At 40.9% G+C, this 26159-nt stretch overlaps 4 protein-coding genes and 1 long non-coding RNA gene across 7 annotated transcripts; 1 reads left to right on the plus strand and 4 right to left on the minus strand.

Moving 5' to 3' along the window:
* Positions 1-182: 182 nt before the first annotated feature.
* On the minus strand, positions 183-8358 carry LOC136443898 (macrophage mannose receptor 1-like). Its single transcript, XM_066441272.1, has 9 exons — positions 8343-8358; positions 8039-8250; positions 7627-7834; positions 7085-7108; positions 6417-6719; positions 5977-6087; positions 5175-5345; positions 2709-2884; positions 183-1959 (listed from the first exon to the last, which is right to left on the minus strand). Exons 1-9 carry the CDS (start codon positions 8356-8358, stop codon positions 1855-1857), a joined length of 1326 nt encoding a protein of 441 aa, XP_066297369.1. The 3' UTR covers positions 183-1854.
* A 167-nt stretch (positions 8359-8525) lies between these two features.
* On the minus strand, positions 8526-11547 carry LOC136442901 (uncharacterized). The gene is made up of 3 exons (XR_010757066.1): positions 11436-11547; positions 8739-8849; positions 8526-8636 (listed from the first exon to the last, which is right to left on the minus strand). It is a non-coding gene; the product is annotated as an uncharacterized lncRNA (long non-coding RNA).
* A 324-nt stretch (positions 11548-11871) lies between these two features.
* LOC136443899 (uncharacterized) lies at positions 11872-15849 on the minus strand. The gene is made up of 7 exons (XM_066441273.1): positions 15228-15849; positions 14114-14259; positions 13391-13595; positions 13159-13269; positions 12742-12858; positions 12469-12579; positions 11872-11876 (listed from the first exon to the last, which is right to left on the minus strand). Exons 1-7 carry the CDS (start codon positions 15847-15849, stop codon positions 11872-11874), a joined length of 1317 nt encoding a protein of 438 aa, XP_066297370.1.
* A 2851-nt stretch (positions 15850-18700) lies between these two features.
* On the plus strand, positions 18701-21762 carry LOC136442893 (beta-microseminoprotein E1-like). Its single transcript, XM_066439911.1, has 3 exons — positions 18701-18936; positions 19379-19519; positions 20369-21762. Exons 1-3 carry the CDS (start codon positions 18839-18841, stop codon positions 20529-20531), a joined length of 402 nt encoding a protein of 133 aa, XP_066296008.1. The 5' UTR covers positions 18701-18838; the 3' UTR covers positions 20532-21762.
* On the minus strand, positions 21025-26073 carry LOC136442884 (transmembrane protein 26-like). Of its 3 annotated transcripts, none has more exons than XM_066439898.1 (4): positions 25724-26073; positions 24575-24822; positions 23042-23228; positions 21025-22895 (listed from the first exon to the last, which is right to left on the minus strand). In XM_066439898.1, exons 2-4 carry the CDS (start codon positions 24763-24765, stop codon positions 22131-22133), a joined length of 1143 nt encoding a protein of 380 aa, XP_066295995.1. In that variant the 5' UTR covers positions 24766-24822; positions 25724-26073; the 3' UTR covers positions 21025-22130. The 3 variants fall into 3 exon arrangements, with proteins under 3 accessions (XP_066295995.1, XP_066295993.1, XP_066295994.1); XM_066439896.1 differs by having other exon boundaries at positions 25676-26073; XM_066439897.1 differs by lacking the exon at positions 25724-26073 and having other exon boundaries at positions 24575-25621.
* Positions 26074-26159: the final 86 nt, after the last annotated feature.

Below are 26159 nucleotides of genomic sequence, written 5' to 3' on the forward strand. Positions count from 1 at the left end.
GAGCAAAACTTTAAACGTTATTTCCGGAAACCACCCCTATACATAAAATGAACTTTTCTGTGACCTTTATTCTAAGCTCGTCGCTAGATTTCTAGACAACTTAGAGACGGTTTCACAAAAACATTTATGGTTTTAATGGTAACAATTTTCAACGTTTGTTAACTGTGATTTTTAAGGTCATGTGGATTCAAATCTATCAATCATGGAAGTACAATGAACGGCTCATGTGCGTTTTGATGCCGTGCTTGCCTGATTTTTCGTCTTTGCAGTTGCTGTTCCTCCAATGAATTCCGCTAGGCGCCTCTAGTTCCAAGCAGATGCGCAGGTACTTCAACTTATTACAACGTCCTGTCCTCATTTGCGATCGCATCTACTGGTACATAGCTACACTGTACAGTTCTATTAGTTCTGATCCATCTATCTAATACAAGATGGTGTGGTAGTATGGGATGACAATGGGATTTTACAATCATTGGAGGAGTTTCTAACTTCTAGACATTCTTTAACATATTTTCTATGTATACCATGCAGGGGTTGTCACAGATTAGATCACGCGATCGTCGACATTTTCCTTGACCTTTCAAAGGGCTTAACCCTAAAGCTAGATATCATAATAGCCCATTCATCGCTTCTTGCCTCACGCTGGTCAAGGTATGCGGAAACAGAGTCAAACAAACAAGCAAGCAAATAAACAAACAAACGAAAGACAGACCGAGAAACACCATAAATTATATATCTGAAACCCCGTCACACGGGGATACTACAATAATCAGCTTCAGGTGACAATATTGTTTTGAACAAGTCTTTATTCCTTCATCATTCACATGGGAAAAAAACAAGTAGGATTACATTATGCTTAAAAAAAGTCGAGATGTCGCAAAAAGAAGAGCCGTTGAATAAACTTACGTAACTTGCGACATATTTTCGGTCACAAAGTAATATGATGAAGTAATAACAGTATTCAAATTAGAGTTATATAACAATGGTCTGCTACTATTGTAGAGATGAAAGTAATGCTGTGGGCTAATAGAGATGCTCGATCTGATTGAAAATCTCTTTCCATATGAAAGAGCTGCATTGTGCTGTTTTCTACTATATGTATAATAATGAGTCTCGCAAAAACTCAAAGTTTCTATAGCCCCATGTCTCATTCTAAAAGGGTGTGGTTGACACGTATTGTCTAAATCTTCAGTGTTCAGTGTAGTTCTTAAAACTTTGTGTACAGGAAACGAGCACAATTCTTACATAATTTGGAACCTTAAGGCTTGTGCCAGCGTATAATACATGCGCAATCGGACATTTTAAGAAGTACAAATAACTACAAATGCCGAGTCCAAGATACTACGCTACATCTGTGTCTAGCATGCTCTGTCTCTGTAGGAAACTTCGTCGGCCTTCAAACGTATCACACTTATTTGCAAATACGGTTCAACTCAGCCAATCCAACCTTTTGTTCTCGTTCAATCGGCTATTAAATTGCAGAAATTGTTGAATATGGGAAACTATAGTTGGGCATATATCTTAGTGTACAATTTCTCCAAATGAACAACAATACCGCGATATAAAAAAAGATATATACAATATAAATGCAGGTATGCATGGTGCTTTCTTCATTGTTGACTGATTTTACATCTGCATTAAAACAACATTTTGTTGTCAATGTCCTCAATTTGAAGCCTAAAAACGTTACACTTGTATATAACAGTTTCTACCCAGCTTTTCCCATCTGAAGATTCAACAAAGTTACTAAAATCATTCAATCAACTGATGCAAAACGTATTTTCTTCTTCAACAGAAAAAAGTATTTGGAAAAAAGTCTTATCGCTCTACTATTATACATATAGTTGTACATTCTTAAATTGGTTTCTCGCATATGTAGGGGTAGCGAGTGCCGCATCGGACGTCGTTCCACTGTCCCACGTATCTCTTTTTTCCAACAAATCCCCCGTTTATGCCGGTCTGTTAAAACATGACATCACAAATATTTTACATTCAGATGACTATGTTTTCCGCAATGGAATTCTCTTATATTTCCACAATCAAACGAAAAAACAAAAACAACAGCGTCTTTTTGAAGACTGTACATGTAGCCCCCCTCTCACTGGACCCGTGGCACGCTGGCGGCGGCGTCGCTGCGTCCTAAACTGGATTGTGTTACCCTTAACTTTATAATCGGAAAATCATTCAAAACGTACAAGTATGACCAAAAAGGCAACGAAACACACAAAGCTTTGTCAATTCGATCGGCCGCAGCGACGCCGCCAGCATGCCGCGGGTCCAGTGAGAGGGGGGCTATGTAACTATGCTGTCCGCCCTGAGTGGAAAATACTTGCACGGGAGAATCTATGATAAGTATAAGTAACAGTGGTAAATATACTGATTGTATCGATGTCCCTAATCCTTCATTTTACCAGTGTATGTGTTTGATGCTACTAGTCGTTTCAAACCTTAGAAGAGAAATATGCTAATCTGAAGTTATCATTTCGTCCATTTTGCTGTGCTCAGAAAAGTAGATTTAGAATTACTGTCTCCAATAAACCCTCATCTTGATTTTACAATGAGGATTTCTTCCCTCTTGTGTTATCCTCGATAGTGAAGATAGAGAGCTCAAGATAGTAAGTAGATATTGATAAAGAAGAATGGAAACACAGTGACTGTTCCACTAAACTTTAGGCTACCTTACTCGGAAAGAAGGAAGTAGCACACACCTTGGTGTACACGCTGACACACTTCTCTCCATGACCAAGCGACCAAAACATGCTGGCACTAGGCTCACCCGGAGCCCAGTTGGTGTAGTCAGCACGTGACCCATCTGTCCACTTCCACTGTCCAGATTCTTTACTTAGACCGAGCCATATGGACGGAACCCACCTTGTATCATGTACTGCAATAAAAGAAAAACAGACCGATAAATTACTATGATATCTTCCACCGCAGTCGACACTTATGGGGAGTTATGGGGAGTCTTTAGCTTTGGTGATCTTTCCCAATATTGTACATGGCTCATTTTTCACGTCATACTTGATGTTGGCAATTCAAGGATAGAACTAGAATGGCAACATTTTCAGGAAAATGCAGGATATTCCCCTCCCATTACCTACACCTCAAATATGACATCCTTAGCATTGACTGTAAGGGTATTATGAAGTTTCTGCATAAATTATGCAAACGAGGTCTGCATTAGCATAATTTATGGTCAGGTGTATTCACCTTTCCTAAAGGTACCTACAACTCAAATATGACATCCGTAGCTTTTACGGTAAGAAAATTCAAGTTTATGCATAAATTATGCAAACGAGGCCCTCATTAACATAATTCATGGCCAGATTTTCTGAACTTTCCTAATGGTAACTACATCTCAGATATGACATCCGTAGCTTTTACGGTAAGGGAAATACAAGTTTCTGCATAAATTATGCAAATGAGGTCCGCATTAGCATAATTCATGGCCAGGTATATCCACCTTTCCTAAAGGTACCTACATCTCAAAGATGACATCTGCAGCTTTTACGGTAAGGGAAATACAAGTTAATGCATAAATTATGCAAATGAGGTCCTCATTAGCATAATTCATGTCCAGGTATATCCACCTTTCATAAAGGTAGCTACATCTTAAAGATGACATCCGCAGCTTTTACGGTAAGGGAAATACAAGTTTATGCATAAATTATGCAAATGAGGTCCTCATTTGCATAATTCATGGTCAGGTGTGTTCACCTTTCCTAAAGGTACCTACATACTAAATATGACATCTGCAGCTTTTACGGTAAGGGAAATACAAGTTTATGCATAAATTATGCAAATGAGGTCCTCATTAGCATAATTCATGTCCAGGTGTGTTCACCTTTCCTAAGGGTACCTACATCTCAAAGATGACATCTGCAGCTTTTACGGTAAGGGAAATACAAGTTTATGCATAAATTATGCAAATTAGGTCCTCATTAGCATAATTCATTGTCAGGTGTATTCACCTTTCCTATAGGTACCTACATCTCAAATATAACATCCGTACCATGTAACATAAGGTACATATAACTTTCTGCAATACCATTAGTAGAGCTACCACCGCACATCTACTTGGTTTTTGGCAGAAGAAGAAGAAGAAGAAAGAAGAAGAAGAAGAAGAACAGGCAAGCAAAAACAGTATATCCCCCTTCCCACTGGAAGGGGAATATAACTACTAGGTCTAATTGAGGACAGTATGCATGGTTAAAAAACGACTTGGCACTTATCACAACGAGTCATTTTCTTAACATGCAGGGCCACGTGTCGTCCTTTCAAGGGCGAGGAATGCTTAAGGCTGACTATTTCTACAGAAGGATGTTTCTCACTTTTACAATGTGAACAACTCTTTGGTCCCGCCTTAGATTATTTTGTCCTTAACGTTTACCCAACCACTAGGAATCTAAATTGGCCACTTGTAGACTTTTTTCCATTCCCATTTCATTCCATTTTATAATGATCGAAATGTCCAAGCACCCGTTGAGAATCAACATGTTATGTAATATCATTTTTACTTACCAGTTTATGTTCTGTGTTGTATGTAAAGATGCTATGATTCTTATTTTATGCACCTATTTGTCACAGATAGTTAGTTTTTGTATACAATATTGTATCACTTCTAGGATGTTACTTCCAAGTATTGCTCCAACTTTAGTATGATGTTATGATTTTAACTTAATTTTGTTCTTGGTTGTAAAAATTGGTGGAGGTGAATAAAATGGTGAAAAAAATTGATCGAAAGGAATGCCTATAATTCTATTTTATAATCATCATTTACGCATACATTGTAACGATAGTGATGAGAGAAATCGAAAAAGAATTGATAAATGTTTCATATGTGAATTCAGGATTACGATGCGAAGTCTTCACCATTCATATGTACGAAAAAACTGCCAGTACATATATATCATCTGTATGATCCGGTTTTAGTATACAAACACCGTGAGACCGGATGTCTAATGCATGCAGTCACGCATAACATCACGTACACATGTACAGCAAGCGTGCTGTTGAAGGACCTACCTTGTACAGTGTAACATGAGCAGAGAGTGGATAGTGAGTGAGTGAAAATAGAATAAAGCTTACAGTATATCTCAGTAGGCAGTGAGTGTCTCTGAGTTATACTTCCTCTGGGAAGTTACTAGAGATATTACAGGTACTACATCACCCACCATTCGAGACGAGACTTGCAATGAAGTTGTTCTCGCCTCCGTCGTTGATAGAGGTAAGCATTGCGCCGTGTTGTTTACATCGTGAGTTCGCTGTAGACCAACCGACTTTGTCTGTCATGCTCTTGTAGCAGTGGTTGTTGTATTTGCTCCACCCACGCTGGCATCGTAGGGCTGTAGCAAACGATAATGGTGAGAACTAGTGCATGGTTAGAGATGTGTTTCTTGCACAAACTAAAATCAGTCAGTAACGCATAGCCTCTACCAGGCTCCACAGGTCGCTGGAAAAATAGTAGAAATTGATGACCTAGGTCGCAAACTGGTCGGCTAACTGCTCTGGCTTGTAATCTGCGGCCTATTTGTACTATTTTTCCAGCGACCTGTAGAGGTAGAGGCTATCACAAAGACAATTGTCTACCTTTATCTTATCAAGCTTACTAGTACTGTTCTCTGGGTATGTAGTCAAATTCATCTTGCTGACAGTTCTGTCCGGTCCACCCAGGCGAGCAAGTACATTTGTATCCGCCATTTCTGTTCACACAGCGTCCATGTTGACATGGTCTTGTCTTACACTCATCTATATCTGTTTGATAGTGGTGAAATATTGTGGGCAATGTCAAATCAGCAAAAAGGGCATTCAGTTACAACTGAGTTTCATCAATTGCGTACTAGTATACTGACAATATGTAGCACATATACAGACCACGCAAACACATGCATGCATAAGCAAATACACACCTATAGCAAAAGCCTTCTCTTAAAGAAGGCCCCTTTTTACATTAGTGAATACATAGGTCAAACTCACCTTGCTGACAGTTCTGTCCAGTCCATCCAGGTGAACAGCCGTGCAGGTATCCACCATCTTTGTTCACATTGCGTCCATGTTTCCGTGGCATTTTGGTGTACGCGTCTTGGCCTTTGTGATGGAGGGGATAAATCGTCTACAAAAGTTAATTGCTTACAAGAGTTCACAGATGTCATACCTCTCCAATTAGAAGTTCAAGTAATTATGGCATTTTCTTATTCATTATGTATACGGCTCCATAGTTTTCAACACTTAATTTGCTCGTCTTAATGACTTTAGGTCAAGGCTTAGGCCACACTGTTTAGATTTTCTGGATATATCTTTTTGACACCGCGAAAATTGCGTAAACAGTAGAGGAGACACATTGACATTATCATGAAACTGAAATACAAATTTAACTCACTAATTTTTTTCATCTACACAATTTGCAGGAGTCTGACCTGTAATCTTGTAGACCTCATTTGCCATTCCCCCGCCTTCGCCGTCCGCCGCACAGGCTGTGGAAGGTCCGTACTTGTTGTAGGTGTTCTGCGCATCAGCAGACCCAGCACACCAGCCGCCATGTTGTACACCAAACACGGTAAAACCACGAGAAAGTGCAACTTGGTAACATTTATCGATGGGGTTTTGACGGAAAAGGTAGCTCCCATCCAGGCGTGGATCTGTCCCCTCGAGTGTCGGAATGGCGCGGTCTTCACTGTCCCTCCAGCAAAGCAGGCTGGTGTACTTAAGGCTTTCGCTTCCTGAGAGGGAAGTATCAATGTAAACCCCGAGTTGATCTTCCTCACTTGTTCTTTCAGGGGGTATGTTGCTTTGCTTCCGGAGACGACGAAACTATAATTTCTACTAATGATTATTTACACATATTCCGAAATGAATGTGCTGTGTCAGGACAATGACTGAAAGGCCATCAAGATAAAGAAAAAGAAATCTTTGAATTTGCGTTCATGTTAACTGCTAAGTGGCTATTTAGAAGAACTAAAAAAAAAATTGTTTTCAGTACTACTCTAGTAGCTGGCATGAAATGCATAATTTTACACACAAGTTATATCTGTTTGTATTTGCATGTAAGCCAATTGCAAACCAATAAATATATGAAAATAAATACCTTTGTCACATTTCTCGCCTGGACCTGTAAAGAAAATGATAGAACAAATAACTTCAGGGAAGAAAATATTACATATGACCCGACAAATCGCTTTCTAAGTTGCGTTAACGACTAAATCTGACAAAACAAACTCGCCAGTGAGATGCTGGAAGGTGTCCGCTTTTAAATGATGTTTTCAGATTGACAATTTTGGCACTTTGGAAGTGATTGAACGTGCCCGCGATTTAACGTTTAGAAAAAAATAGTCTCTACTACTTTCCTTTAAACGTTAAATCGCGGGCACGTTCAATCACTTCCAAAGTGCCAAAATTGTCAATCTGAAAACATCATTTAAAATCTTACACTTTCCAGCATCTCACTGGCGAGTTTGTTTTGTCAGATTTAGTCGTTAACGCAACTTAGAAAGCGATTTGTCGGGTCATGGCTGATTCGAATCTGAGTTTCAATGCGATCGATTGGTCGGGGTGTACTTGCAGAGATGTATAAAGAATCGAATGATAAAACCGTTACCTACTAGGTATTTATGATGAAATCATTATTACCTATTTGGCAGACAAAGTAGTTTTCATAGTTACAGCGGGTATCATCCCACTGGTGGCCTGCCCCTGACCATAGATGAGCGCAGTTCTGGGGATATAAATAGTTGGGTTCTCCTGGAGCCCATTTGGTGAAGCTGCAGTCACTCAGTGGAGTTCCGTCTGACCAGGTCCAACTTCGTCCAGCCGTCCTTGGTCCAAACCCTGGCCCGACCTAAAGGTGGCGTAAAGGTGGCAATCTATATCAGAGGGCCTACCAACCTACGCGTTGAACTGGGACGGGGGCAGGTATCGACTTCGGAACACCTCTTATCCACTCCTGACGTCACACATCCCGAAGATCAGCGCGCGTCAGCAAAATGGGTCAAATTCCTGATAAAGATCAATGGACACATATACAAATGCCTACAATACTTACGGCCGCGCCAGTGAGTCCAAACCAGTAATCTTTTCCATCAGCTCCATCAGTGTCCTGAATCAAACGAAGAAGAAAGTTGTACACAGCCTCTGTCTTAATCACTGCAAGACGACCTCCGGCTGCCGCACAGGTCTGCTTGGCCGCGCTGTACGTCTTCCTCTCAAGAACTACCTTGTACTTGGTGCCACCTTTGCTTCTGTAGGTATCTAGAGCTGCCGCATAGAAACACAATACCAAAACTCAAGCATTGAAATACATTCGTCACTTATTGAGATACCGATTAAAAACAAAGACACAAACCAACGACAGCCACAAAACATAGCCTCTTCCTCCTCTATCACATTACCAACATATTCGGGTATTTACGTTTAGGTAAGGCAGTCAGTACAGGTCAACTATAAGTGCTGGGCATTTAAATTGAAACTTTGATCAGAGACAAAGGAGAAAAACAATAGCTATTTTTTCTTGCTTTGGGAAAATAGCTCACCATGCTGACAGTTCTGTTCAATCCATCCAGGTGAGCAGGTACATTTGTATTCACCATCTTTGTTCGCACAACGTCCATGTCGACATGGTTTGCTGACGCACTCATCTATGTCTGTGTGAATATGCAGGAAAAACAAACGCAGATTGTTACTTAGACAGAAAATCTAAAGATAATAATGAACTTCGAGTTGGTGAGTATATGAAAAGGACTTACCTTGTTGACAGTTCCGTCCAGTCCATCCAGACGAGCAGGTACATTCATATCCGCCATCTTTGTTCACACAGCGTCCACGTAGGCATGGTTTGTTGATGCACTCATCTATGTCTGTGTGATTATGGTGGGAAAACAGATCTGTTCCTCATACAGAAAATTTCGAAGTAAAATTGAACTTCCAGTCCATCCTTGCCTACATGTGCATTTGAATCCGCCATCTTTGTTCACACAGCCTCTATGCTGACAAAGCTTAAGGCGTCCGTTACATTCATTGATATCTACGTAATGACATCAAATGAAACTAGAGTTCCACGACCTCATACCTTCGCCGACTGATGTTAGCCTTTTCGAGTGAATGCTTATCACTCAGTATGTGAATAAGGTCCTCGATTGCATGAATTTCAAGTGATCCTTTTCTCTACACAAAACACAGCATTAAAGTAAAATCTTAGAAAAGAGGGCCATTGTAGCATTTCCTCATATATTATGTAAATGAGGCCATCATGATTTATGTCTGATAACGTCCACATTTGATTATCTCCCAAACGCCACAAGAATGAAATCCCATCATTTACCACTCTGGAATTATAGTATTTTGTCATAAATTATGCAAATTAGGTATTCGTTTGCATAATTGATATCTATCAATATTCCTCTCTTTCTCGGTTACATGTCACGTGTTTGACTACAATGGAATGCAAGGGTTTGTATACTTTTTCACATCACAGATCCTGATTTGCATGATTCTTATACGATCATGTAAATCATCACTCAAACTATGTACATCCCTACAAATCATGACGATCCGTCATCACCTTCTTGAGTTACTAGTATTCTCTTTCAAAGTTTAAAACAAACCCATACCTATACCTACACGAGTTCTCCCAAGAGTTATAAAAATAATCACTGTAAGAATATTTTTGCTTAATTGGTATCATAACTTTTATCTTTACTACAGAAAATAAGGCAATTTGTTGGCAATGTATTTGCTTCAATTATGCCCATATTTTCATAGTCGACATATCAATCAGTTTTTATCAAACCTATACCTTCCAACAGGGAGAGCGTTTAATAGATCGTAAGCCCGTGTGACCTCCCTGACCCCAAAACAGAGCCCTGCACCAGGCAAGTAAAGTATCACATGTGTCCTCCAGGGACGTCTCACAGGGAGCCTGCTCCAGTAAACTAGGTCACCTGTCAGTGCAATTTAACCTGAATAAATAGACTTAAAAATAGCAAATTGAAAGGGAATTGTAGACATTTCCTTATAAATTATGTTAATGAGGCCTTGTCATGCATGATTTTTGTCTGATATTGTTCACCTTTACTTAGCTTCCTAATGATACAAGAATGAAATTCCAATCATTTACTGTGGTATTTTCAATTAGTATTTTCTCATTAATTATGCAACATTGGTAGCTATTAGCTTTATTGGTATCTATCGATACCTCTCTCTTTTTAAGCTATATATGTCACATGTTTGAGAGTCCTATTTTGAAAGGCAGCAGATTTATAAACTTTCCTTGCTAATTATGCAAATTAGCTCCTGATTTACATAATGAATATTCAATTATGTAAATCATTAATCGAGCTATCTACATACCATAAATCAAGACGATCCGTTGACCATAAGTCTAGTTATTCATGTCCAAAGGTCAAAACAAATAAATTAAAAACACCCGCTGCAGCTTCAAACAAGCCGCTAGAGGGCCCAAACGTGCACAACTTACTTCATGTGGCATGGACTATCTACCACACAAAAATCATGATTGTAGCACTTGCAGAAAATTCGACCTCAAACTTTGAAGCTACACTGCAGTACCCAAAGTACCCGCTAGGAGGCCCATCATCGAACTTGACCTTCCCCTTTAATAAATCTACCTATTCACTAAATATTATGCACAACCATCAACAGCTTCTCGAGTTATCCTGTCAACAAAGAAACACGCATACATAAACAGCCCACTGCAGTACCGCAGGAAAATGCCAGGTGACCCATTTTTGAACTTGATCTTTGTTTTCCCAATCTCTACGTACCCACCAAAAACCATGCAGATCCATCATCAATACGTCGAGTTATGTTGTCTACATACAAACACACTAACAAAAAAAGTCCACTGGAGCACTTTAGGAAAACGCAAGGTTAACCATTTTCGAACTTAACCTTCGTTCCCACAACCGCCACTTACCTACCAAAAATCAGCAAGATCCGTCAAAGTTCTCTCGACTTATGATCTCGACATACATACGGACCCACTTTACAGCTGGCGTAACCGATAACATAACCTTACCGCGAATGCATACATTCCCGGCGAAGGTAACAAAATCTATTACAAAGGAAGTTGATGACAAGGCTTAGAGGGTCAGTTACATTCATTGATATCTACATAATGACAGAAGATGGAACAACATTTATTACCATGTCTTTGTTGAAAGAAACGTCAATGTCAGGCTGATTTCGAAATGTACTTCTATAATTCTTGCTGATTGCGAATCGTGACCATCCAGGCGAGCAGGTATATTAATTTTGTATACACCATCTTTGTTCACGCAACTTCAATATTGGCAAGGGTTCCTTGAACATTCATCAATATGTGAGAACGAAAATTGATATTGTGTTTATCATATAACGAGACATTAATGGCAAAGACGACCAGAAAGGTAAGGCATTTCTCCACATTGATAAATAAAACTCACCTTGCTGACAGTTCAGTCCAGTCCATCCAGGTGAGCAGGTACATTTGTATCCGCCATCTTTGTTCACACAACGTCCATGTCGACATGGTTTGCTGTCGCACTCATCTATGTCTGTATGAATATGCAGAAAAAGCAAACACACATTGTTACTTAGACAGAAAATTTAAAGATAATAATGAACTTCGAGTTGGTGAGTATATGAAAAGGACTTACCTTGTTGACAGTTCTGTCCAGTCCATCCCGGTGAGCAGGTACATTTGTAGCCGCCATCTTTGTTCACACAACGTCCATGTCGACATGGTTTATTGATGTCTGTGTGATTATGGGGGAAAAACAGATCTGTTCCTCATACAGAAGATTTCGAGGTAAAATTGAACTTCCAGTCCATTCTTACCTACATGTACATTTGAATCCGCCATCTTTGTTCACACAGCCTCTATGCTGACAAAGCTTAAGGCGTCCGTTACATTCATTGATATCTACGTAATGACATAAAATGAAACAAAATCTATTACAAAGGAAGTTGATTGCAAAAATAAAGATTTAAAACAAGACACAAACCAGTGTGCTCATTTGATCACTTTTTGATTGTATGTCCCAAATATTTTGATTTACGTAATTCACTATACTCAATGCTATCGTTGGACTTACCAGGATTTATCTCAATGGACTTAAATAGCAAATTTAAGTACATAATGACATGTGACAACCCATGCATGGTATACATTGGGAAATATATCAAAGAATGTCTAGACGTAAGAAACTCCTCCAATAATTGTAAAATCCCATTGTCATCCCATACTACTACACCATATTGTATAAGATAGACTAGTACACCATATTGTATAAGATAGACGGATTAGCCTAGTAGAATGTTATCTATGTACCAGTGAATGCCATACTCTGTACCTTGTACAATTGTTGAGCAATAAAGTTATTATTATTATTATTATTATTATTATTTGACGGAAATTGACGTGCAATGCGTGAAAACATTGGAAGGGAACGACAACAAGAAAGGAAAAAAACTCACCTTGCTGACAGTTCTGTCCAGTCCATCCAGGCGAGCAGGTACATTCATATCCGCCATCTTTGTTCACACAGCGTCCATGTAGGCAAGGTGCTCCGCTGCACTCATTGATGTCTGTTTAATCACGGGTAATGTTTAGGTGAAGCAATTCAGTAACTGTGAACTGATTATATGCGCATACAAATGCTGGACATTCAAAAGGGCATTTTAATAAGAAAAAAGGACAACCACATTGGCGTTATATCTTAATTGCTTTGGGAAAATACTTGAACTCACCATGCAGACAGTTCTGTCCAGTCCATCCTTGTGAGCATTTACATTTGTATCCGCCATCTTTGTTCACACAGCGTCCATGTTGACAAGGCGTTGAGGGTCCGTTACACTCATTGATATCTACATAATGACAGAAGATAGAACAACATTTATTACCATGTCTATGTTGAAAGAAACGTTAATGTCAGACTGATTTCAAAATGTACGTCTATAATTCGTGCTGATTGTGAATCGCGAACATCCAGGTGAGCAAGTACATTTGTATCCACCATCTTTGTTCACGCAACTTCAAGGGTTCCTTGAACATTCATCAATATGTGAAAACGAAAATAGATATTGTGTTTATCATATATCGAGACATTAATGGCAAAGACGAACAGAAAGGTAAGGCATTTCTCCACATTGATAGATAAAGCTCACCTTGCTGACAGTTCAGTCCAGTCCATCCAGGTGAGCAGGTACATTTGTATCCGCCATCTTTGTTCACACAGTGTCCATGTTGGCAAGGGTTTTTGATACACTCATTCAGGCCTGGGAAAATATGCCGTAAGCCATTGTTAGCGTTTTAGAAAGAGTATCGCAACAATAGCTAGCCACAGACACAATTCAGGGGGCTAAAGGATCTAGATAAACTCAAACCAACATTACTTACCCATGGTTGACAGAATTGTGACTGTCATTGGCAAAGTATCGGCGGTCACAGTGTTGTTCGTAAATGGCAAATAGGTTGGAGTCGAGTCGATGACTATGAACTCGTCAAATGCCGAGTTGTTTTCTTCATAGAATGTCGTCTTCCATGGGGTACTGGCTTCCAGGATCATCGTGCCATTTTGTTGCAACTTTCGATCAAGTGCCACCTACCGACAAGAAAACAATTTTTGAATATCCGTACTACCCCAATTCAACTAGGGTGGCGACCTCGCTGCGACCTAAACGTTTAACGGAACGCTCGTTGAATTTCATTTACATAGATAAGAGAACGAATCTTTGGACTATTTGTGTGTTTTGTTGTCGTTTCAGTCAAGCTTCTACGTTTTGCGTGATATTCCAGTTATGAAGTAAAGGATTACACAACCCCAATTTAGGTCGTAGCGAGGTCGCAGAGCAATCGCCGTCTAGTGGAATGGTGCCTTACGGTAAATAATACTCAACTAGTAAAAAAAGGTCACATTATGTGATTAATAAGCATCTGCTACCAATAGTAGCCTCGTTGCAGACCCCAATTCTTTTTACACGCAGTAATTTCTGATTACTTGCTGGGTTCTGGTTGCCTTTGCCCACACCTGAGTTGAAAAACAAGAAAGCCCGGCGAAGTCTGCAACGGAGGCTAGTGTTCTGGCCACTCGGCCCCAGTAAACAAGACTTAAAAGCTTACCCTCGAGCTCCTAGCGGGGGTGATATGAGTTGCCGAGATGCTAGCGATGATCACGACGACTGACGCTACGGCCAAAAGTCCGAAGCCCATTGCCAGCCAGCAAACCTTGCTAGATTTGAATTCGCTCCATTTTTCCGCGACACGTTCTTAGATAAAGCAGGAATGAAGGAAAATTTTATTAAAACATTTTTGAAAATCATGATGGCAATAAAATAAAGATGCTGAAACTCATGATCAAGTAAGCGAAAAACCAACATTGGCAATAAAATCCAGCTTAGATATAACCAATAGCCGGAACCTTTACTGCAGCTGGCACTGTTTTTGCATAAGGCTGCACCAAGTAATTTTTATGGATGACGTCCTTTGGAGACCCTGAATCTAATGCGAGAGCGCGAAAAAAACCCAAAAAAACAAGAAGGGCCGAAAAAACAAGATGCCTAGATTTGAAATATAATAGTCGACGACACATGTTAGGACACAAATTGAATGAGAGAAGTGTAACAACTAACAATTATTTCATTCATCATGAAAACAGCAATAATTTTAATAAATCAGTTGAAGTTGAACAGCAGTTGTTGTCCTGTCCTGTTTCTTTCCATATCCCATTGATTTGCGGCACTGTCGTAACTCTTTGGTCATAGTTACAGGAAGCGGAATTTCTTGTTTTTTTTCTTCTTCTGGGAACAGACCAAAATCAATGCGCGCGCGGACGTCATCCATAAAAATTACTTGGTGTAGCCTAATGTATTTCAATGTCTTCTTGTTTATCTACACAGTAACTGAATTCAACAGTATTGAAGTGCGTTGCACCTAGGCTTCATATCATATGAGTCATTGCTTTATAGATAAAACGTTAACAGAGATCGTGGCTCTAGACACATTTCATTCTATTTTCGAAAACATTGCATGATATCAATGTGGAACCAAATTCATCCTGACATTCAAATGTATACATTCGTTCAATTTTCCAGGAAAAGAACTATGGAAAAAATATTTGACAAAATGAATGTAGTTGCAGTATTCATCATGACCACAATGCACCGTGGAAATATTTCAGTTTGCAGCAATATCTAATGAATTTATGTGCCATAGTCTATCGCGTATGTAGACGTACCTTTAGCCATGTATACAAAGTTCACTTCTTTGGGATCTTTGTACCCGTAAACATCCTCCGTTCTGTCGTAGTCGTGAGAGCAAGATTCCTCTTCAAACGCGTTGCTTACTGATTCTGGCTCTCTGGACACGTAAACTTCCTCTGGATTGTCGTAGTCGTGGGAGCAATGGTCTTCCTCGTACCCTTTGTTGACCTCTTTGGGCTCTCGGTATCCGTAATCATCTTCTGGTTCATACCCAGAACACATTACTACGTGGTCTCCCACGTGAAGGTACCGAGGCGCAGGCTTAGGAGCGGAACCAGACGGGCTAGCGCCCGTCTGTTTGCCGACGATTGTGTGGTCATAGGCATGCTTTCCACGGTTGGCAGCCTTGCTTCGGATTTTAGCGATGGGGCGAGATGCCCCTTCTTTTACTTCACGGGTATTTTGACCACGCGTTGGAACTGGCGTGTAATCATTGGGCACGGAAGGTTGACGTTCTGAGCTCATCTTTGGGACATCTACATCTTCCCCTTTCTCCTCGTCCGCGTTAACCTCCTGCTGACGCCCTGAGCTCAGTTTCTTGACGCCAACGTGCACCCCCTTTGTGTCCTCTTGTTCTGACGAGGGAGTCGTCGCCATTCCTACGTCTAACCGAAAGGGGGCCATGATCAGACTCGTCCTCATGTTTTACCAACATCTACCCACATATCAAATATCATAATAATCTATCCATAGCTTCTTAAGTCACGTTGTTTTAATCGCAAACAAACTAAGCCAAAACACACACTATCGAAAACAACCTTCTCGGCGAAGGTAACGAATATATGGACAAAGTAAGTGAGTGGCGAGAAATGAATCAGTCTTTTCTAGCCTAGAATATGAGAATATTCGACAAATAGCTTTGAGCAACTTTTCTTTTATATATATATATAGGAATATCTAACATGTAGGCAACGCTACTAATAAAATTGTATTGTGATATTGAAAACATCTATATATACATACATTGTTTGCAAATAGCCAGAATCATACCACTGTCTCGAATGGAATAGACTATTTGAAAATTCTCGAAATTTGTACAATATCATATCAATATCAAATTGCCAAATATCAAATTACACATCTCAATAGCCTTTAACATGAGAATGAGTAGATAAATTAAAGGCAAACAAAGCAATAATAGGGCCCCAAAAAATGGAAAAAAATGCTGAAATCTTTATGGTAGTGACATTAATTTTATTAACACTATTTAGCACATTTGCGTAACAACTTCACACTTTAAGCATTTCAAAACCGCTCAAAAACGAGCCGTGCAAGGATCCCCTTAGTTTCGCGAGCCTACGCGACGATTTTCAGTGAGTTCTCATCACATCACACCGATGTCATATTTTGCATCATGATATCAGGGATGTTGATATACATTGTGATAGTGTTGTTTGAACTAGCCATGTATAGAAATGACTAAACTAGTAAATTGACTTTCAAAATCCAATTTTCGGGCCCTACTTTAAGTCAAATTTATCCAGTTGCTGTAAGTGAGTAACTGTTACTAGCATCTTGCACAATATTACAATCAAACCAGGGCGAACCAGGGCGATAGGATCCAAGAATTATCAGAGATATGATCTATGGGAAGGAGATATGATGACTAGAAATACTCCTACCTTAGTTTGTTGACTCGCAGCAGAACATCCTGAAATGTACGTGTTTACTGCTATTATGATTTTTGAGCTACGAAGCAAGGGTTTCGTGTAAGGTCCTGCGACCTTAGTGAACAACACAAAACCAGACTAATCTAGAAGCACATGAAACATGTGTGCGCCCACGCCGATACTATGATATTATTCAAACTCTTATCAAAACCCGGCTCTCGAACGATACCCAAATAAGGATCGCCTCAGCTGAATTCTTAGAATCACGCTTTCTAAGCTCCTCATTTGGGCTTTCTTTCAATATGCATGTCTACGTACATGGTTGCACGTTTCAGCTTTGGATCGTAACGTAAATTTCATGATAAAGACAAATATGTGTTTGCCAATATATGAAGTGCATCATGTTGCAATTGGTTTATAACAAGGCAGACAGGCAACGCAGATGTATTCATCGGTACGGTTACTTTTGTTCTGATGGCCCGGACCTGAGTAAGACGAATGAGATTAAAAAGATTCGACATTTTTCCAATGGAGTATGTAGAATTCATATGGAAACTAGTGCACTACAGCGTAACACAATGGTTTTTAAAATGAAAACAACAACAACATGCAATGTGTGTGTGTGTGTGTGAGTTTGCGTGTGTGTATGATGTGTATACGTAGTTTCGCGGTATGTTTTGCTAAATGGTGCTTACCGTTTTGGGTGAAATCTGCTATCTCTGATAATAAATCAGTTGACGTTTTCCTTTAATCTAGCGTGACTTTCGCCATGCATGTTTCCCCGGTAACTCCCCCCTTGATGAGATCGCCCTGTCATGTTAGGAATCGGCATGGACGGACACATTGGTACCGGGAGGGGGTGAAATCCTGGTGTCATATTAATATTTTGGCGGTACATTTTCAAAATGCTGGAATCAAGTTCCTTATTGTTCCTATTTGCTATTGACAAATGTGACAAACAGTTGTGGAAAGTGTGTTTTTGAAGGTATCGATTTTGGTAGTTTCACAATATGTTCCAATGGATAGTCTATGTCCCACCGCACCTCCCATCAACAGTCAGTGCCGTATCATAGCAACGAAGTAGTCGATAAGAACATCCAAAAGGTCGATCTGTGGTCAACTATTTCTGTCAACTGGGTCAAGTGGATACGTCACGGTTAGAGCTCGACATAGAAACGTTGACATTTGTGCCACAGCTAAATCTGAAAGACTCGCAGAGTGTGTAAACGAAGTATGGAACCCGTAGTCATAGTCATAGATTATGGGATAATCTTCGCTGTCTTCCAAATTTGAAAAAAAATCAAAACACTACAATGCACACTTAAGACAGAAGTAGATAATGCAAAATTTGCATATAGCATTATATAGAATATCTAGATACAATAATTTGTATGGCATGTTTGCTCCCCATAAAAGTATGATGCATAAATGCATGGCAATAAATGCATTGAGGAATGAAAAACTCCTTACAATCTCGACCAAAAGTTGATGTCAAAACTTAACTTTTGTGGTAACGTTATACCATTTCTTAGGACATTCGAAGGCATGTAAGTTGTACGTCACTCATTTTTCTAGATACAGTACATGTATCTTCGTGACCTCTCCTTTGCTAAATTTGTTTGAATTAAACAATCAAAGTTCGCCGTATATAAACAGATTAGTTACGCATGCTGTACCAATGGTTTAATCTATGAATTTCGAAGCCACCAAAATGCTAATATCATCTTGAGTACGTATCTTGACAAAAGAATCGAGATAGAAGGTGGATGTCTAAATCTGACCCACATGAAAGAGACGTCCAGCAGTGCTCTTCGACGTGCTCACGTCTTCTCCTTGATTACCATGGTGATTTCACCTTCCCTTTGTCCACACGTCCTCACGAGAACAAACACGGCATATCACGACTTCTTCTCTCTGTTCCAGATAAAGGCCCGGGCAGTCGTGCTGAAATCCTCAGTTAACGTTGGAGACCTACCATGGCGGCCATGTTTCTGACTGTTCTTTCTCTGCTCGCTGCGGCCAGTCTTCTCCACGGCGCGGCGTTCCTATCCAAGACAAAGGAGATGACGATTCGGTAAGTTTCATCTTATTTTCTTCAAATTAAAGCCGTACGCATGTGTCTAATAGCAACATGGCGGAAGTAAATGATCAAGGGGGTGTCCTAGTGCCAACACACATTTCATGGATTTGCGTCAAAAGTTTTTTAAAATTTCAAACTGAGGGAACCTCTTCCCTCAATAGAAAAAATATACATCGTAAAAGTGTACGGAAACCTTTAAAGCAAATAATTCTAGGTTTTACTGACTTTGGGGTCATATCAAGACTTGGATAACATACGGAGAAAAAGGGCATGGGAATCTAAATACTTCTCGGTTTTACAAATGATTTCTGTTGTATAGCTTGTTAACAGTGATATCCCGTGCACATACACTTACCAATGTCACCATCATTTACTACAGCGTAAAGTGACGAAAGTTTTAAGCGTGTACGTTATCGAAAAACCTGTACCTTTGCAGGTACGGCACAAAGGACCACGAGAGAACCGTGGTACGGAGGTACTGCGAGTGGAACGGGCATCAGGTCCTACTCGGCAGTACCTGGACCACGGCCTGCTGTATGCACTGTACCTGTACCAGCTATGGCTTGGAATGTTATACGTGAGTAATGAGCATATTCTCTCTCTTTTAAGTTGAGATGAGAGTAACGTGATTGATGAGAGCCACTAGCACGTTAGAAAACAAAACACTAGTTACATTACGGATAAGAGTAGGGCTCCTTATCGCTGTGAGTAGTTCAAAACTTAGCACTCCTGCGGCCGCAACTGGGCAATTTCTGTTGTATTGAGGTCACCGAGGCGAATAAAGTCTGCCATTACAGACCCCTGTGATAAGGCCTTGCAACTCAGTCCATGGCCGCGAAGATAGAGTGGTAGGCACACCCGAATACAAAGACGAGATTCCCCAATACAAATATTGAGGCTTATTTTTACAGAAGCGGTGGGCAAACATGGTAACATGTCGCTGAAAGAATGGCTGTTAAGCCGGCGTCACAATTCATGCGAGCATCGGCCGACTTTGTAGATCGCCCGAAGCTCGCCGAATTTCAAAATCGCCCGAGCGTCGACCGTATTTTGAAATGAAAATCTCGGGTGACGTCCGTCGAACAATGAAAACTAAAAATCCCCCATGAGATGATACCCTTTCTTGGACACGAACGAAGTCAGAAACGACGAACCTTGTAAAAGGGCAATATTTTGCTCAACTTTTATTTCTGAAAATCGCCCGAAGCCCGCGTAATCGACAGAACGTCGGCCGTACTTCGGCCGAAAACGCACATTTGAAGCTCGTCAACACGTCGGCCGAGCTGAGTTTCTTATTTGTGACGGGGGCTTTAGGGCATAAGCTCGACTTCGCTTTACTAAATTTCAGACAAGTTTTCACACAATCACAGTACATTCTTGTAGTTCTTTCTAACTGGAACATCTTTCTGTTCAAATTTCTTTCCAGGCATGGGGTGTACATGACGCCGCCTGGATGTCTCGTCCTTGTGAACGAAGTCTGCGAGGTTGAAATAGTGGACAGCACCGACCCCAACCAGCCTTGTCAGCCACTCATCGCAGGTCCGCCAGGGGGCGTCGTGACACAGGGCATTCCGTTGGAGGCGAAGTAGCTCATGTGTGCAAACAAATACTGTAAATGCATTTAAGTTCGCGTGGTTTTCATTTCGCGCTGCATATGAGGCGAAATTGGAGTGTTCGCAGTGGTTTTAAGTTCGCGGCAGCGCTATAGTTACATACTGCTACAGTATTGGACAAAAATGAACAACATGAAAACATAAAACCACCGCGAACGATTCTGCATTTACAGTATTACACAATGTTTAGACTGGTACAAATTGTATTCTTTCTCCATCGCCTTAAAGTAAGATCGCTGACACTATTCCACTATTTGTGTTAAGTGCCTATCTTAATAATATCCAAGCGGATGTTGAAAGGTAAAATCTTCCAGAAAGAAAGGTCCGCTGCTCCGTAAATCAGAAGCTAGAGAAACGTTACGATTTTGCCGTTCTACATCTGCTCGGAGATCTAAACATACACTCTCGTCAAACCTGTATATAACATTGACCTGAAGAACATTGTGTCATAGTAGACGGTTGGTTATTCTTATTTTACAGTTTATTAGAACTTTCAAAACTTAACATTTCTTGCTTGTTGTTGTACAACATACATGGTGGTGCCAATATCAGTCATGTGTTTAAGTTGGCATCTCAGACAGTGGCCACATTTTCATTATCTGTTACAATATTGGTTAGTCAATCACGTTTACAAAAACATAAAAGTATATAAATGTATCATTCAATGAACAGCTCTTAACAGTTCATATTTCCCATCATCGAATTTCATAGTCATTGACGTCGGTTATTATAATCGGAATCTTTACGTTTGGTACAATGGAAAAATAATCTAAGGGGGAAACAACAACAACAGTTCTGTGTGATAATACACTTCATACTCTAATGCAAGATGTCGTACTTTATGTCGTACTTTATATCTAACATCCCACTGAAACTCTACCAAAAGCCACTAACGTTAAAATTGTGGAGCAATTCTAACAATACAGTATAATAAGTGCTAAACATGATTTATATATGATTTATAATATGCCATAGCAATTTATACATAATCTTCAAAGTCTGTGCTGTATAGCATTATGCGATGCACGATCAATGATCCTCGTTATTATTCAATAGCCTTTATTAACTTGCACGTACTGCACTTTGCACCATGCTTTGGAAAAATAATCACAGGAAAGTGAAACATACATACAGCTTACTATGTAGTTGATTACATATATGAATATCAGATACGTGATCAAACTGAATAAAAGATGTCCTAGCTATCCTCGATTGTATTCATTTCTAACCATTCTATTTCACTGAAGACTTTGTGAATATAGTATTACAGGTAACTGGATAGATCCTTTTATCTACTTGCAAGAGTAACTGTTACCTAGTATATCTTATCATCTGGATTTCTAACCTTCATCAACAGTACGTTTGGATTGCAATCGCTCTGTATTCAAGTGCGAAAACATCGAGATCTGCACCTCTTTTGTAATTGTGAAAAGAGCGACATTCAGATTGCTATAGTCTATATAACCTCCTTGCTACAACCAGTGCTAACACGGCGAGAAGGACGGAACGCAGGCCGGTACTGCAAGGTCATTGCCTATCATATACAAGCAGCGTTCGTGGCATGAGAGAACGCCCCTAAGGAGACTGTACTTGGACATCACTGATTTCCGCAGCTGCGACTTCTCCTTGTTTTATTTCGTCCCTCTTGATGACTCCATCTAACTCCATATCCCTTCCTACCGCGGGGCTGTTTGTCTCCTCCTTCCCGGTGCAGATGATGGCGATGCGGTAGAGCTGCAGCACGATGAGGAGCGTGTTCTTCCCGACGAAGAAGAGAACGCCCTGCGTAAGAACGCGCTCGTAGAGGATCAGGTACAGCCGGAAGGCAAGGAACGGCCCGTCTTGCATGAAGATGGTGGTGGCCATCGCGAAGACATCAGGGTGGCAACAGCCGCAGAGGACCAGATTTCTTTCCTGCAGTTGTTCAGTGAGCCGCTCTATGGTGCCGCGGCGTTGGCCAGCTCTGTCACCGTTGCCTTCTGATTGCTGTCCTTGGCCGTCAGCTGCTTGACTACTCTTCAGCAAGGTGGTGGTGTGTATCGCACCCGGGCGGGATTTCCTGGCCCTGACCGCGGTGAGGACGATGGTGAACTGCAGCAGGCTCCATGTGAAGAGGGAGAGCGCCGTGTAGACGACTCGACTTTTGTTCCCCACCCTCTCCTCTTCAAACACTTGGAAGAGCTCCACGATGTCGGCAGCCATGGCAATGTAGACCAATAGGAGTTGAGACAGCTCGTCACGTGTCAGATCTCCTCTGGGAAGCAACCATCGTCCAATGACGAGGAGCATGACAAGAATCTGTTCCAGAGCACCAACCCAGTTCTCGATCATAATCTCCGCCTGTAGAACGAAATTTTGCCGGGTCGTTCATGGCTTGTTGTTTCATATATTATACAGGTATTACGTGAAACTTATCTATCTGTTCATGTAACAAAAACGTTGAAAAGAAAATGTTTAGTACATTATTTTAATGTGAAATGGCTTACGTCAATTCCAATGGATCCCAGATTCAAAATATCGTCCATTTCTTCCTTTGTGACGTTGCTTGTTATATTTCTGCACGCCTCCTCCATACCCGACCTCTCCTCAAGACGCCGTCTCAGCTCGTCCAGCTCAAGTAACCAGATAGAGGGAACGGTACAGCACAGGTAGAACAGCACACAGGGCGAGAACCTGGGGACAGCAAGGTAACATCCATTAACATTAATCCGCCATGGTTACATAAATCCGCCACTTTGAAAAACAGTGGGTTTGACATAGCTAGTGCAGCACCACCCAGGTATGCACAGTATAGATATACAGTAGTGCATTATACTGGGAGAAGTTGGATTGAGATCTGTTTGGACGTATCTTTTCAGGCTGGGGAAATATGTACCCTGGTGGAATTATGTTAGTAGATGTTAAAGGGAAATGCATGACTATTGTTTACACGGCAGGGCCGAAGGGGCAGAGTTTATACGAAAGAGTTCACCTTTTTCGCTTCGCCATGTTACAGAAGTATCAATCAATTTTATCTGAAATGAATTCTGTTTTCTATTTCTCGATTGATTCTGGCCATGGGAATCAAAACGCTTGGGTGACGATATCATCAATGCTACGTTCGACCTTGAATAAACTTTGTCTTTTATTGTTTTGTATAACATATGCGTTAGCTTTAATTGAATAGATCTCCGTAAAAAAACTTTTTTTGGAAATCTCGCGAGAGCAATACATCACCACGAGACTCGAGGTCATTGCCCGCTTTCGGCCGGAGGCGTTTTGACGTCCGGGTGAACCCTATTGCGCAATGATGTCAAAACATAGCCTTGGAGTTTGTTTCACTTTCACAATTAAAGAGAATTTACAATCTTTTTATAACCTGTGTAACAGCTTTGTAGTGTAGGGATGATAATGAACGAGAAGTGAATTTATGTTTTGCCAGTTGAATGTACTCAACACGTCGTGATACATGTACTATGCTCATTACTCTGTAGGCCCAAAGAAAAATGACATTATGTAATTTTACTCTGGAACAACAACAATAAGAGCGCATTCTCTAGCATGCTTAATGATGTACACAGCGTTATATCTGGTTATCTACAATGTAGCACGTATTGAACAAAATATGGGCTTAATATACACATCGCATGTTTACACACATTTATCTGACGGCTTTGTGAGTCATTCGTTTCAACAGCCATACAAGTCATTCACGAGGGGAGGTCAAAAAGTGACTTTCAAAACAGCAAAGAAGTGACCACAATAATTTGAGTGTTGGTATGCATTGTTAGCAGGATTTATAGTTTATAGTTGCATTACCAGGGGTATAAATGTGATATTTATGTGATTTTGACAGAAAACTTTAACAAATGTGAAATGGTGCGTCTACAGATAGAATTATGTGAAACTGAGGAAAGGCCACGATACCCCTGGTGGTTTTACGCCCCGAAATTGGACTTAGGCCGCCTGTGCCCGGGTGAGGCCCATCGCTTGTTGACACCCCTCCCCAGTACAACATGTATTATAAGCTCAATACTGACCATTTCCACTCCTTGCCTTTCCTTGCGATCAGTGTGAAGAGTGTCTCGATGAACAGCCCAGCTTCGGCCAACATCAGAAGCCAGAATGTGGCGGCCCCGCGAACCGTGTACACCCTCCAGATACACAGGAGGCCGAACGCACCGAACAGTAGCCTGGTGAGGAGGGCCTTGAAGATCACACACGTTTCCATAGTTCTGGCGCGTTTTGATACGGATAGCGGGATCAGCACAGGGTCGTCACTACTCAGCTGGGGAAACGGATAAGATTTAAACTTACTTTCACCTTTAATAGCCGTACCGGGCAGTGCTAGCTAGTGCCAACTGTTTCCGGTGTGTGGGTGGTTTGAATAGATATGACCTTGTTTTGGGCGCGGTTTAACAATAGCCGTACGATTTCGTTGTCGCGCTGTCGTACAAGGCTATGGCAGAACCAGACGACAACAAGGGTCGACGACAACCATCTCGGTCGCAAGACAGCTAAATTGTGTACGACACATCTGCAGCTGTTCCAACAATGCCCTCCATATTTGCTGCCGTAATATAATCATACCTATCGTATTAAGGGGCGTTCCACCGTTTCCTGTTTGTGGGTGGTTAACTTAAAATAGATATGACATACCGCAGTTCAAGCTTAAGCAGAGGTCATACACGTTGTTCACTTCCTTTCTATTCTTTGCTTGCATTTTGCCTTTGGACAGACAAGCTAGGACGACGTGGCACTGTACTCAAGTTTTTTATAACCTATTTTAACAGTGCCACGTACAGAGAACTTGGGTACAATAGTCCATTTTTACACCTGGATGGAGTGGAGAAGGTAGTGTAAATTTAAGTGTCTTTCTCAAGGACAAAACATCGATGGCTTCGTTAGGTTTTCCAGCAAGTCTATGACAGAACCGACCGACGCTGAGGACCCACGACAGCCACAAGACAACTGAATTTTGTACAACACGCACACGACTGTCTCAACAATTCTCTTAACTCGCTGTCATAAATTACATCGTACGGCAAATGTCACCACAGGCCCTCCCTCCCCGGACCCGCAGCTTAATGGTTCGCGAACCGTGAAATTGGACAAATGTGAGGCAAAATAACAATGTTTACCTGTGAAGAAGGCTGATAGTAGAACTGTACAATACCGTGATGACTTACTCTCTCTACGGCGGATCGCCTAAGAGACCAGCGTTGCCTCAAATCGGGTGACAAACAAGTGACAAATGGTTTCACTTTTCCACAGTAGGCGTGCTATTTGTGTAGCTAGTTTGGACACGGGTAAGCGAACTGGAAGAACTTGTCTAATCACCAACTACCCACAGTAGGTGTGATATTTGTAGCGTTAGTTGGGGCACAGGTAGACTGGAAGAACTTGTTCAGTCACCAGCTACTGTGCCTTTACATGTGGGGTAGTAACATAGGGTACACTGTGGGGTATTTAGCTAAGTAAAAACATAACTCAGGTTAATGTTTGGACCAGAGAACGTCTGTAAAGCAATTGTTTCAAACATGTCATTGTTTGTGTAGAACGAGGCTTGGACCCTTGATCCGGTGTTTGAGTGTCCTTAGGCGACTTACATGATTATGTCTGGGT

This window comes from Branchiostoma lanceolatum, chromosome 10, assembly GCF_035083965.1.
Source record: "Branchiostoma lanceolatum isolate klBraLanc5 chromosome 10, klBraLanc5.hap2, whole genome shotgun sequence".
Taxonomy (NCBI): domain Eukaryota; kingdom Metazoa; phylum Chordata; class Leptocardii; order Amphioxiformes; family Branchiostomatidae; genus Branchiostoma; species Branchiostoma lanceolatum.

Excerpts from the sequence above, each read along its gene's own strand:
- LOC136442884 (XM_066439898.1), bottom strand. The coding sequence starts at position 24,765 with ATGGAAACGTGTGTGATCTTCAAGGCCCTCCTCACCAGGCTACTGTTC. Across the intron at positions 23,229-24,574 it reads AAAGGCAAGGAGTGGAAATG|GTTCTCGCCCTGTGTGCTGT; the intron begins GTCAGTATTGAG and ends TGCTGTCCCCAG. Across the intron at positions 22,896-23,041 it reads TGGGATCCATTGGAATTGAC|GCGGAGATTATGATCGAGAA; the intron begins GTAAGCCATTTC and ends TTCGTTCTACAG.
- LOC136442893 (XM_066439911.1), top strand. The coding sequence starts at position 18,839 with ATGGCGGCCATGTTTCTGACTGTTCTTTCTCTGCTCGCTGCGGCCAGT. Across the intron at positions 18,937-19,378 it reads ACAAAGGAGATGACGATTCG|GTACGGCACAAAGGACCACG; the intron begins GTAAGTTTCATC and ends GTACCTTTGCAG. Across the intron at positions 19,520-20,368 it reads TATGGCTTGGAATGTTATAC|GCATGGGGTGTACATGACGC; the intron begins GTGAGTAATGAG and ends ATTTCTTTCCAG.
- LOC136443899 (XM_066441273.1), bottom strand. The coding sequence starts at position 15,849 with ATGGCGACGACTCCCTCGTCAGAACAAGAGGACACAAAGGGGGTGCAC. Across the intron at positions 13,270-13,390 it reads CACAATTCTGTCAACCATGG|GCCTGAATGAGTGTATCAAA; the intron begins GTAAGTAATGTT and ends ATATTTTCCCAG. Across the intron at positions 12,859-13,158 it reads TGGACTGAACTGTCAGCAAG|ATATCAATGAGTGTAACGGA; the intron begins GTGAGCTTTATC and ends GTCATTATGTAG.
- LOC136443898 (XM_066441272.1), bottom strand. Across the intron at positions 5,346-5,976 it reads TGGACAGAACTGTCAGCAAG|CCCTACGATGCCAGCGTGGG; the intron begins GTGAGTTTGACC and ends CGTTTGCTACAG. Across the intron at positions 1,960-2,708 it reads GTGTCAGCGTGTACACCAAG|ACCGGCATAAACGGGGGATT; the intron begins GTGTGTGCTACT and ends ATGTTTTAACAG.